The sequence below is a fragment of the Budorcas taxicolor genome, chromosome 4 (genome assembly GCF_023091745.1).
Source record: "Budorcas taxicolor isolate Tak-1 chromosome 4, Takin1.1, whole genome shotgun sequence".
In the NCBI taxonomy this organism is placed as follows: Eukaryota; Metazoa; Chordata; class Mammalia; order Artiodactyla; family Bovidae; genus Budorcas; species Budorcas taxicolor.
This window is the reverse complement of record NC_068913.1, coordinates 16887001-16899617: the sequence shown is the minus strand read 5'-3', so window position 1 is coordinate 16899617 and position 12617 is coordinate 16887001. Positions and strand designations below refer to the sequence as shown.

Sequence of the window (12617 nt, the reverse complement as noted above, 5' to 3'; positions counted from 1 at the left end):
CATTTCCTTGAGCTTCATATCCTCAATTGTAAAGTGATGATCATAATATAATCTGTAGTATTTAAATGTGTAGTAAGGAAAATCAGTTCACTGGAGTTTTTTTGAAAAAATTGTTAATTTAAAGATATAAAGGTTAAAATATGCTTTAGCACTCATGTCTCACAAATGGTTTTAACATTGATCAAAAACAGTCACTAGTCCAGAAAAAACTCACAGAATTTTACTTCACTGAGCAATGCTTGTCCTGAGTTATTTTACCACTTGTCAGTATTTAACAGTGTGCAATCAGAAAGGCACTTGGCAGTCCTTCCCTCAAATATATACACAAGAGCTTTCCTCTGATTGCTCAGTATTTCTGATACATGTGCTTCTGCTTGAGTGTTATGGGCACTAGTAATCACAGGCAGTTCTTAGAAATGTAAGATAGGGGCTCTATCTTTGTTACGGGGGTGATGCCATATTATCAGCTCCCTATCTTTCTGCATGTTCCAGTGACCTTTGTGAGAGTTTGGTTTAGTGTCTTAATTCTAGTGAGACTCAAACACTGGTTCACTTATCCCTGGGCTTTAAGGAGGACTGAAATAGTACTGTGCTGCTGTCTTACTCAACAAGGAAATAATCAGTAAAATGCATCTTTAAAGTAGGTTGTTGCTCTATTTGAAAAAGAGAATCATAAACACACGTAAACAGAACTGAGCCTTTACTGTTTGGGTAACCAGAATGTAATTGTTTTCTCCATGAATGATCCCAACAACAAGTGCATGCGTGGGGGAAAGAGAAACTGTGACTACATTTAGTCATTTTCCTTAAGAAAGAGAAATTTAGTAGCTGTATGTTTCATTATTTTACAGCCAAAACAGGTTGGAACATATCTCATCCACTAAAAGAAAGGTTGCCAATTAGACATAAAGGTTAATGAAAGAATAAGGCCCAATTTAAGATACTTTTTCTTTTATTTAAGATGTTAACTATTATGACACATTGTACAATAAAATACCTTAGAATCACAGAAAAACTTTTTAAATGTCTCTATATAGCCACAAAACATGAAACATGCTGCAGGGAACTAACACAGTTTGATACCAACTCTCAGCACATTTTCACCATGAAAATAAATGGAGAAGCACAGCCTATATATGAATTTCTTTTCCATAGTATTAGCTGATGTGACTGCTTCCAAGAAATAGAAATGATTCCTTTCTTTGGAGAATATATCTTTGATAGGTTTTTACAACTTCATTGAACACTGTGCTCTGTTGAGATGTTACCACTGATTTCTACCTCTGACTGAGTTGTCATATTAGAATTACAACACATTTTTTTACAACATATATTGCCACAATATGAAAAATAAATACTTCTTGAGTTTTAAACTCAAAACAACAATTATTAAATAAATAATTATTCCTCGTAGTACATGTCTCATTTTACCTTTCTTTGACCACTGACACAAATGAAGCTCAATAAATATGTTAGGTAGTCTATTTACGTCTTCTTTCATAATCCTGCATCACACTCCTTTCATAAGCCACTGAGAACAAAGAGAAGGTAAAGGGTTTGTTAAGAGGATCACTGACACAGGTAAACAAAGTTCAAGGCATAGGAAATTTATTTTAAACTCATTACTTTATCCCTTGACTGAAGTATTTCTAAGAGTCTTATTTGTGTTTCTATTCGGGTCTCAGTCTTTATCATGATTGACAGTGATCTATCCACAGAATTCTTGGTTATGTTGGTCATCCTTATAGACCTGATGCCCTCAAAGTATACTTCCACAATATATTGCAATATTGATTCTCCATAGCTTTCTCAAGCAGTGACAGACACCTTGGTGATTTACAGAAAAGATAGTGCCTAAAGTAAACAGGAATAGTAGGAGGATGAAAGCAAAATGCGGGGCTTTTATTCCAGGATATAGTCAACCAACTATATATAGGTCATGGGCCAAATCCAGTCCACCATCTTTTCTTGTAAATAACATTTTATTGGAACATGGGCACACCCATTCATTTATGTATTGTCTTTGCCTAAGTTAGTTAAGTGTTAGTTGCTCAGTTGTGCCTGACTCTGTGACCCTACACACTGTAGCCCACTAAGTTCCTCTGCCCATGGAGTTCTCCAGGCAAGAATATTGGAGAGGGTAGCCATTCCCTTCTCCAGGTGTCTTTGCCTACTTTAACATTAAAATGGCAGATCTGAGTAGTTCCTCCAGAGACTGCATGGTTCACGCAGTCTAAAATGTTTACCATCTGGCTGTTTACAGAAAAAGTTTGCTGATTTCTGGTATGTGGTGGTGGTGGTTTAGTTGTTAAGTTCTGTCTCATTCTTGTGACTTAATGAACTATACCCTGCCAGGCTCCTCTGCCCATGGGATTTCCCCAGCAAGAATACTGGAGTGGGTTGCCATTTTCTTTGCCAGGGGATTTTCCTGACCCAGACTTCCCTGGTGGCTCAGACGGTAAAGTGTCTGTCTACAATGTGGGAGACCTGGGTTTGATCCCTGGGTCGGGAAGTTCCCTGGAGGAGGAAATGACAACCCACTCCAGTACTCTTGCTTAGAAAATCCCCTGGATGGAGGAGCCTGGTGTCCTTGGGGTCACAAAGAGTTGGACATGACTGAGCGACTTCACTTTCTTTCTTTCCTGACCCAGGGGTCGAACTCATGTTTCCCGCACTGGAGGCAGATTCTTTACCACTGATGCACCAGGATAGGGGTACCTAATAGTGTGAAGGTTTCTTCCTGTCCTCTGGATTCCTTCCAATGACAGACTGTCCATGAGACTAAAAACAATCTCATTGTCTATAAGTAGGGTAACTGTATCATCTAAATACAACATAGTTTAACTTACCTCCTAGCACCCTAAATGGCCTGTGAAACATTAATCACTTTTTCCAAAGGTATTTAACATATAGCCAGCAAGTAATTTAAGTACTTTGACTATGTGGAAAGAAAAAAGTACCAAATTATATTATTAAACATAATTTCAAAGGGGTCTGTAGCCACAAAAGAATAAGGATCAGATTTTTGTGATCAAAATACTTATGTCCATTTTTCATTATTTTAGCTAATACTTTATACACTTAGATTTACATGATAAATGATTTTTAAAACTACTGCACTTTTAAAAATTCAGTATGCATGGATAAAATACTGACTTTATATAGAACTGTGAACGACATCAGGAATCATAGATGCCACTCTAACCAATTTTCTCATTGAGAAGGGTTTGCCGAAAGAGAAGGTAGGTAAAGGCTCCAGTGTTGTCGCTTCCCTCCTTTACCACTGAGCAGATGCTCATTTGTATACAGCATTCACTTAAGTGAGGTCAACAATAAGCTGAATGTTTTTAATAGTGTACATGTCAAACATGTACAAAGCTGGCAAGCATTCATAATATAATTCTATTCCTCAGACAAAGGAGGTGAATGCTAATGTAAACTGACCAAAGGCAGATTAGTGATCACGCTGGTAAACAATGTCTTAACTGGAAGCAAAGTTCTCACCTGGTCCTTGAACCCTCTAAAACCATAAATGTTTGTGTGTATGAACTGATGAGGGTTTCCCTGGGAAGATGGTTTCTAGGCTTGTCAGATTGTCAAAGGTCCTTACCACAACAGGGTAAGGATCAGATGGCTGTAGGTGGTAGACACTATGATAACCTTGCCTCAACTAATTATATGCCAAAGTACCTGATTGGTTATAGATTACATGTTTGCCCATGTTTTCCTTTGATATTTTCTTAACTAAAATGGAGGAGCAAAGATTTAGTCATTGACTGTGATTCATATAATGATTCTATTTAATACTATCTATAATTATATTACTATTTTAAGTACCTTTAATAGCATCTAATTTGTTCCAAATTGCACATATCTATATTATTCGTAAAGTTAAGCATGTTCTGAAACCTGTGTCAGTTCTGAAAATGAAAAGTTGATGACTGGCATGGTTTCAAGAAAACCACAGGTATATAAGGGCTAGTGTTACACTTCTGATACATATAACGCCAATGTGGTTTAAACTTATATTCCATTTCTAAAAGGTGGAAGATAATACATAGTAATAAAACAATTTTAGTGTTTCATTATGTACATTCACAACTTCTTTAAAATTGAGAACCCTCCAAATTATTGATGAAGAAATACAAAAGTACTATCTAAATTTTCAAGGTAGAGAACCAATATATAGGCTAAAATATCTCATTTTTGCTTGACTTTTTCAGATTAGTTAAGTCAGCACATCTTAGTTATAGGTTTTCAGGAAACTGGAAATACTCTAAATGGGAAAGATGGGTGATGATTACTTTCTAATTAATTACATGATTAGTATTTTAATTTTAATTTCACTGAAGTTAAACAGAGAATTTGAATAGCTTTTCTAAGAAAAATAACCTATTGATTATAAGGCCTGAATGAGCTTTACAAAATATCAGTCTCTAGGAAAAAGATACAGGGGTTATTTAACCTTGAAAATACTATGATGAATGAGTTAAGAAATGAGTTTTCAGATCTATACAAGTGGCATTTACATACAATATAGAAACTAAAGAAAAGAAAGGAAATATGCAGTCTTTATATCAAGTGAAAGAGTTGTTCAGAATTAGAGAACTGTAGCACTCCTTCTCTTTAAGGGTTTTATAGCCAGGACTGATTAAAACCCTCTAGGATAATTTGATGGTTTCTCTTTTTAAGGCACTGGAATGGACTATGTTACTCTCCTAGTGTTAAACATTCATCAGGAGGTATAGAGTATGAGCTATTATAATTTCATAAAGAGCAAGTGATTTGTAAAAATGGATTTGTTTTTGTTTATTTCTGTGTTAGAAGACTGTCAGATTTAACCTTTTGTAAGACTTTCTAATTAGCTTGGTTTTAATCCCCCCTTCACCTTCCCCACCCCTCTTAGTTCAGTAAGGTAAAGTTTAGCTTATTGAACAGATATAAGAGAAAGGGTATTGGACTAGCCCAAAATTCGGATTAGGTAATGATTAAAAGGGGAAGACACTAGGAGTTTGAGAAAGATAGACTGCTGTTGTGGTATTAGCTCGCTCAATCAGCTATAAATCCATTCTTGGATTTATTTATTGCAGTTAGATTTTTTCAACATAAGTACTCATTTTAATTTTATTATTCCTGTTTAATAGTTTGAAAAGAATGCCTTGAGAAAGTAGCAGTAGATTTAAGATACTGTTTATGTCCAGTCATGGTTTTATACATACCAGAATTTAAAGCTCTTTTGCCCATTAGTCCAACAAAGGAATCTGTTTTATGCCCTGGAAAAATACATTTAGGGGTATTTTAATATGTATATATCTGAGCAAATAAACTGTTATAACTAGTACCAAGAAAAGCAAGCTTCCAAATATATGCCTATATAATAAATGCATAACTATTTCAAGTTTTGGTGAGCCTGAAGAAATAAAGACTCCTAGTAAGTCTTAGTAAATAAAATAATACAATGAAAGCACTTTTCTCAATTCTATATCTAAATATTAGCAAGTATACTTTATTCATATTCTATTTTATGTGTTTTATATAATGCTTTAAATATTGTGGCTATTTGAGCAAGCTTTGATTTTTAGGAAGTCAGCGTCACATATGTGTGATAGAAATATCCTCATATTACTGAATATGCTATATTTCTCAGGAAACTAAAGTTTAGTTAAATCAGAATCCTATACTTAATAAGTATAAATTTCTAAAGGTCATTATCTCTATTTTACTGGATTAAAAAAAATTTCCTTTGGAAAAAGTAAGTTTTGATTTAATAGAGTACATTTATTTTCATCACATAGAATTGTGCTATATATAATTCCTTTGAAAGTAAAATCCTGAGAAAATAAATATGAAAATGTTTATTTTCAAAGATGAAACCTCTGGAAAGGATGATTATTTTACCTCTAGTGGTAGAATATCTCTTGGTTTATACTACATTAGCTTGGTTTATACTACATGGCTGCTATCTTGGTGTGGCCTGCTCTGCCCTCAGTGAGCCAGAATCCAAGTTGGATTGCACCTTGGGCTAAGTGAGTGTGATTAAGATTGATCCCTGGGACTTTCTGCAACTCTGGTTCCATTAACTAGGAGACTGCAATCTAATGACTGCCAAGTGCCACAATTCTGCCATCTTTGCTGCCCTAAGAATGTTTCACTATGCTTGGAAAGACTGAGGTCTCCCATCCCATCATGGGATCACAAAACTATTGATACATTTCTGTCTTTACTTTAGTATGGATTCTCTACTCAGACATTCACTTCATCTTCTTAACTGACTGCTGGATTACTCTAATAAATTATGTCAACATGGAATCCAACATACTAAAATGAACCTGGAGATGCCTATAAATGCTTCAGTTTTTGTTTTTGCTTTTGTTTCTGCAGTGGAAGTGGCAGGGTGAAAATCAGGGAAGAGGAAGGTGTGATGGAGTTTTACCCCTAGGATTGAAATTCTTACCTAAAACTAACAGTTTGTATGAATTAAAGGACTCCTCCCTCCTTTCCTTTTTCCCTCTTCTTTTTTCTTTCTTTAGCAGTTTAAAATAACAACAAATATTTATTATCTCAGTTTCTGTGGATCAGGAATTCAACTACAGTTTAACTGGGAGCTAGAGGATTTTTAATATAATCCATCTTTATGGTAGGTATGATATGTTTAAACAACGGAACTTTAAACAATTATGTTCTGGATGTAATATGAGTATCCTCCATTCTTAAATCATGTTAATTAAAAATATCAAGTCCTACATTACAACAGAAAATTAGATATTATATAAAATGGAATTCAATATAATTTATATTTGCATTTGATAAATGTCAAAATAATTTGGAACTTACTTTTGTGAGAAAGCTGGCCATGTCCTATAGAAAGAAAGATAAAATTAGCAAGCAATAGATTTGCTTAAAAGGAGCTACATTTTAAAAGAGAACTATAAAACAAATAGTTTTTAAAAATAATGCAACATTTCTCATTCATGTACTATCCTGAGAAATATAGCAGAACCATAAATGCTAACCAAATTATTAATAATAGAAGCAATGTTTTAGCAAAAGGAATGCTTTTAATTGGTTTATATGGGCCACAGATTCAAACTGAGGTCTATGAGACTTCTGAAGTTTGCTAATAACTGCCTGACCATACCACATCTCTTGTTTTCTTATGAGACATGCATTCAAGGTCCATCGCCTCTGATTCTCAGGAGAGAGAGAGCAAACACATCTCTTCAATTCAACAGGCATTATCAAGAATCTGTAGTTGAGTCCACAAAAGGCTTTCTTTACACATGTGCATTCACAATAGTAAAATAAAGATTTATAGAAATGTTTACCATAAAGGGCCTTTAACAGGGCCACTTGCTTTTCAATTGAGGAATCTGACAAGAGACAAATTGACGTTAACCACACATTCCACTGATGGTGTGATGAATTCAAGGAGATTGCTCTTCTATCAGAAGACACTGGCAGCTGAATCTACTCTAACCCCAGTGATCTAAAGTCAGTTTTCCACAAGCACTGAGAACCTACTGAGTACCCTGAGCCCTCCTGTTGCTTGTCAGTTTGGATCCTTGGGCAAGGAAGCACTTAGCTAAAAAGGTTGATTCCTGTTCTTGGTGGTTCAGATGGATCTCCCTCCCTCCGTGGGCACATGTGTGTTAGTGAGGTGAGGGCCAGAGTCGCGCCCCAGGAGATATACCCTTTTAGAGTGGAAATCTCTGCTCATAGAGCAAGAGAGACTGGGTGCTCTGAACACCAGCTAAGACCTTGAGTGGGAGTGTATGTGTGTGGGTTGCCCAGAGAGACAGAGAGAGACGACTGCCCATCTCACCAGCATCCCGTTTGCCCATCAATCCAAAGAACTGCTGAGGCTTGGGTCTCCGAGCGATTCTCTGCAGAAGATGCTCAAAGGGCTCAGGCATTTCCTCCTAGAGGACAAACACACGGATTATCGGGCCTGAAGGCAACCAGTTCGAGGCACTGGGAATTCGGAGTGCGTTCCAGCCTTGGGCAAATCCTGGCGGTGGGGCCAGACCAGGATTAGAGAACCAGCTCCGAGGAGAGAGGAAGCCGAGCTTCCTCAAGCCTGGGCGCTCCCTCTCTCCACCACTCCCCGCCCAGTTGGTGTCCTGCACCTCCGCCTCCTGCTAGCCCAGCCTTGCCGTTAGCGGGACGCGCAGTGCCTCCACGCCCTGAGAGCGCTTTCCGTTCTTTGCTCCCAGCACCCAGACCCTCACTCAGCAGCCTCTCAGCTACCGGACTTTGTCTCATCTCAAGCGCTGGCTGCGGCGACCTATCACGGCCCTAAATGCACACAGGTGTGTGTGGCGGGGGGGGGGGGGGGGGGGGGGGAGGGGGAGGGACTGGCCGGGGGTGGTAGGTAAGGTGACAGCGCTTTAGAAGCGACTAGCAGTGCATGGCTCTCAACTGTTCCTGCTGCATGTGGGTCCCTCGCGCAAGCAGCCTGCGAGCAATCTAAAGGAAGACTTGCGGCTATGTCTTCAGGTCGGTAAAATAAAAGTCAAGGCCGGAAGTTAGCTTCCCACCCACCTGCGCCTCTCCAGGCCCCCAGCAACTGGCCACTTGCCCCTGCTTTGGCCTGCGTCGGACGCGCTCTCAGTCCCTGCCCAGCGTTTCCAAACTCCAGGCCCTTTTGCAGCGGGACTAGTCCCCGAAATCCGCGTTACCAGGGGATGAAACCTTGTGAGGTTTCCAGTCTTGTGAGGATCCTGGGATCCTTAGGGAGGGTATTATTCCTGCAGAGAGTTCCTGAGACCCGACGATGGAGAGGAAACTTGGTTCTTGGTTGCAGGACCCAGGGGAATGACGTTCCTTTTACAAGCCCTCGCAGCTCGTTCCCACTGCCTCTGGTTGTGATCCCGGAGCCCGCTAGGCTAACGAGGGTGCTATCGCTGGGGGTGATGGTGGGATGGTGGTAAGTGACAGCTCCTAAACCCGTGAAGAAGGGCGCAGGCCATCTAGGGAATGGGTCTCACCTTGATCTGGTCGCTGTCGGACCAGTCGGACCAATAATTGAGATCATCGTTGGCTCCGATTTCTTCTGCAGACAGTTGAGTGGAGACGAGAAAAATCACTGCCAAAGCCACGAGGATTTTCATGTTGGATTTCTGGGAAGAGTAGGGAGAAAAGGCAGAGGGGGAAAAAAAGAATTTTTGATCCCATAACAGAACTCAGGGCGGATTGAAACAAGACAACCCACCTAAAGGGCTAAAGTCCTGCATGTGCATGTTAGGAAAGACAAGCCCTAAAATCTCAAATTCCCTTCTTCCTAGACCCCAAATCCCCAGCTTCCAACCACCAATCCATACCTTCAAGCCAGGAGGCTGTACGGGTGGAAGACAAGGAGGGATAAAGCACTTGGGATACCCGTTTCCTCGCAGCCCCCCAGTTGTCCCCCGGCTGTTTCCCCGCTGTCCGCAGCAGCCGCCCATCCAGCCCTGCTAGACGCCGCCTCGGAGCGGTGCGCGGCGCGGAAAGCGCGCAGTACAGCGAGCGGGCACTTACCGCAGCTGACCCGCCCGGGGGTTCCTCTGCTGGTCTGAGCACTCGCGGGGCGCTGCGCACTCTCGGTCGCAGCAACGTTGGAGGAGGTCAGCAGCGCGGTCTTTTGCCTGCTGGCTGCCGCGCGGTATTTATCCCAGGCTCGCCGAGTCTCGGGACCCACGTGACACGCTCCCCACGCGACTTTCTGCTCAATATTTAATTAACCGCCTCCTCTCCTTTCGCTTGCGTCTGATTGAGAGTTTCCGAGACGGTAATCCGTCGGTGCGCAGAACATCTGGACCCAATTGGGTTCGAAATGACGCAATTATAGGAATATCGAGTTCTCGCCATCCAATACCCAGCGGCCTGTCTTCTTCCGTCTGCATATCTGACGCCCCCTCCCCTCTTTCTTCGGAACGAGGTTCCATGACACCTGAGATTACTCATCAGAGCAAAGTGACTCATTCTTCGGACTTAGGCAACTTTTTCGTGCCGTGAGAGGATAAGTTGCACTTCTAAGGATGGCCAAATAACTTCAGATATTAAAATATTGTCGGAAATCAGGCTAAGAAAGGAGAATTTCAAATGAGGGGGCGGGGCATTTTCCCCCTATTTCCGTCTGCAGAGTATCTTAAGTGTTTCCAAGACACAGCATCTTTCTGTGAGCAGAACAACCTTCTTTCAAATCAACTAGAATACTGGCATTTTTTTTTTTTCAGTAATAGAAAAAGACTTTCCAGTCCCATAGGATTTCAAAGGATGAAAGCAGATTTATTTTACGTTTTGGAGATGGGGGCATTTAAACGTGGCATTGAATGAAGAACTTTCATATTAGTGCCATTTTAGGATATCTTTTGTTCCAAGCTAGCTATAGTTACCTACGAGAAACCCCTAAGAGATGTACAGGCTCCTTCCTGTTTGTCACTAAAGGTCTCTTAAGATCCTTCATAGATTTCTTGTGTGTAACAAGTGTAGTGAAGATGTTAATTGGACAGTCATTATCAATACAAGGCTATTAGGCAAATAGCTTCTGTACAGATATCACAGGTTTTCATGAGCCCATGGTTTGCCTTGTAGACTAAATGACTGCTGTCTCTCGGATGGTGTTGTGTTCTCCCCTTTCCTTAGTAAATACTATGTTTTCCAGTTGATTCTGATGTTCTTCGTATAGTGTATAAAGGAAATAATTTATTGCAACTGACTTAGAGCCACGATTTTTTCTCTATTATTTGTTGTTCTTTATTAAGTAACCCTGATGTTTGAATTTTTGTGTGTCTATCTCATTTCTTTATGCCTAGCCTCACAACAGGAGGCATTCTATTCTTTCTCTCTATAATTTTTTATGTGGAAAATTATAAACTTGTACAAAAGTAGAGAATCATCCACTTGAAACAATTAGCAAGCTTCGCTTTGTATTTCCCCACAACTCAGATTATTTCAAAGCAAATCTCAGACATAATTTCAACTCTAAATATTTTGTCATGTCTATAGAAAGGATAAAAAAATAAAAGAACTATGCTATTATTCCACCTAAAAGCAACATAAAATAAAATAATTCTTTATATTAATGTCCAGTGTTCAAATAGTCCTCATTGTTTTATGGGTCCCTCCCCCATACACTTTACTAGTTGAAATCAGAATTGTAACAACGTTTATAAATTGCAATTAGTTCGCATATCTCTTAAATCTTCCCTAATCTATAGTCCTCTCTGTATATATATTTTATAGATAAGAACTGCTCAGTATAGTGTCCTGAGTTTGGGAGTTTGCTGATTGCCTCCTAATGGTTTCTTTTAACTTGTTCCTCTGTTCTATTTCCAGTTAATTGGTATTTGTATCTAGAAGTTTAATGTCATCTTGGTTTGCTTTTTTTTGACAAAGTTACTTTGCATGTATTGTTAGGAAGCACATGATATCTGGTTGTTTCTCCTTTTGAGAGTTAGCAGCTGTTGCTGACCATTTTGGATCCATTAACAGTAGTACTTCCAAAATAGTGTTACTATGATTTTCTCATTCATATTTTATTTATTATTCAACCTATTCCTTCCATATAAAATTTTTCCCAACAATTATGTAGTTACTCTAAGAAATGGCTAATATAGGAAAGATAGGATAAGTGCTTGGTTACTTCCTTTTACCAATTATTAAAATAATGAGTTGGTAAATTAATACATTCAAATATGGCCCTCCCCCTCCAAATTTAGTATAATTATGACCTCATTTATTTAAACACAATTGAAGTATTTTCATTCTTCAAAGAAAAATAGAAGGCCTCCTTTTTTTATTTTTAAAAATTTATTTATTTATTTTAATTGGAGGCTAATTACTTCACAATGTCATAGTGGTTTTTGCCATACATTGACATGAATCACCCATGGGTGTACATGTGTCTCCCATCCTGAACCCCCCTCCCATCTCCCTCCCCATCCCATCCCTCAGGGTTGTCCCAGTGCACTGGGTTTGAGTGCCCTGTTTCAAGCCTGGACCTTGGACTGGTGATCTGTTTCACATAAGGTAATATATATGTTTCAATGCTATTCTCTCAAATCATCCCACCCTCGCCTTCTCCCACAGAGTCCAAAAGTCTGTTCTTTGTATCTATGTCTCTTTTGCTGTCTCACAAATAGGGTCATCCTTCTAAATTCCATATATATGTATTAATATACTATATTGCTGTTTTTCTTTCTGAGTTACTTCACTCTGTACAATAGGCTCCAGTTTCATCCACCTCATTAGAACTGATTCAAATGCATTCTTTTTAATGGCTGAGTAATATTCCATTGTGTATATTGTACCACAGCTTTCTTATCCATTCATCTGCCAGTGGACACCTAGGTTGCTTCCATGTCCTGGTTATTGTAAACAGTGCTGCAGTGAACACTGGGGTACATGTGTATGTTTCAGTTCTGGCTTCCTTGGTGTGTATGCCCAGCAGTAGGATTGCTGGGTCATATGGGAGTTCTATTTCCAGTTTTTTAAGGAATCTCCACACTGTTCTCCATAGTGGCTGCACTAGTTTGCATTCCCACCAACAGTGTAAGAGGGTTCCCTTTTCTCCACACTGTTCCCAGCATTTATTGCTTGAAGATTTTTTGATAGCCATTCTGACCAGTGTGAGATGG

General features: G+C 39.3%; 1 protein-coding gene across 2 annotated transcripts; it reads right to left on the bottom strand.

Moving 5' to 3' along the window:
* Positions 1 to 1221: 1221 nt before the first annotated feature.
* Positions 1222 to 9602, bottom strand: TAC1 (tachykinin precursor 1). 2 transcript variants are annotated; one of them, XM_052639004.1, is made up of 7 exons: positions 9517 to 9602; positions 8988 to 9119; positions 7823 to 7919; positions 7326 to 7370; positions 6835 to 6858; positions 5220 to 5273; positions 1222 to 1531 (listed from the first exon to the last, which is right to left on the bottom strand). In XM_052639004.1, exons 2-7 carry the CDS (start codon positions 9108 to 9110, stop codon positions 1482 to 1484), a joined length of 393 nt encoding a protein of 130 aa, XP_052494964.1. In that variant the 5' UTR covers positions 9111 to 9119; positions 9517 to 9602; the 3' UTR covers positions 1222 to 1481. The 2 variants fall into 2 exon arrangements, with proteins under 2 accessions (XP_052494964.1, XP_052494965.1); XM_052639005.1 differs by lacking the exon at positions 7326 to 7370.
* Positions 9603 to 12617: the final 3015 nt, after the last annotated feature.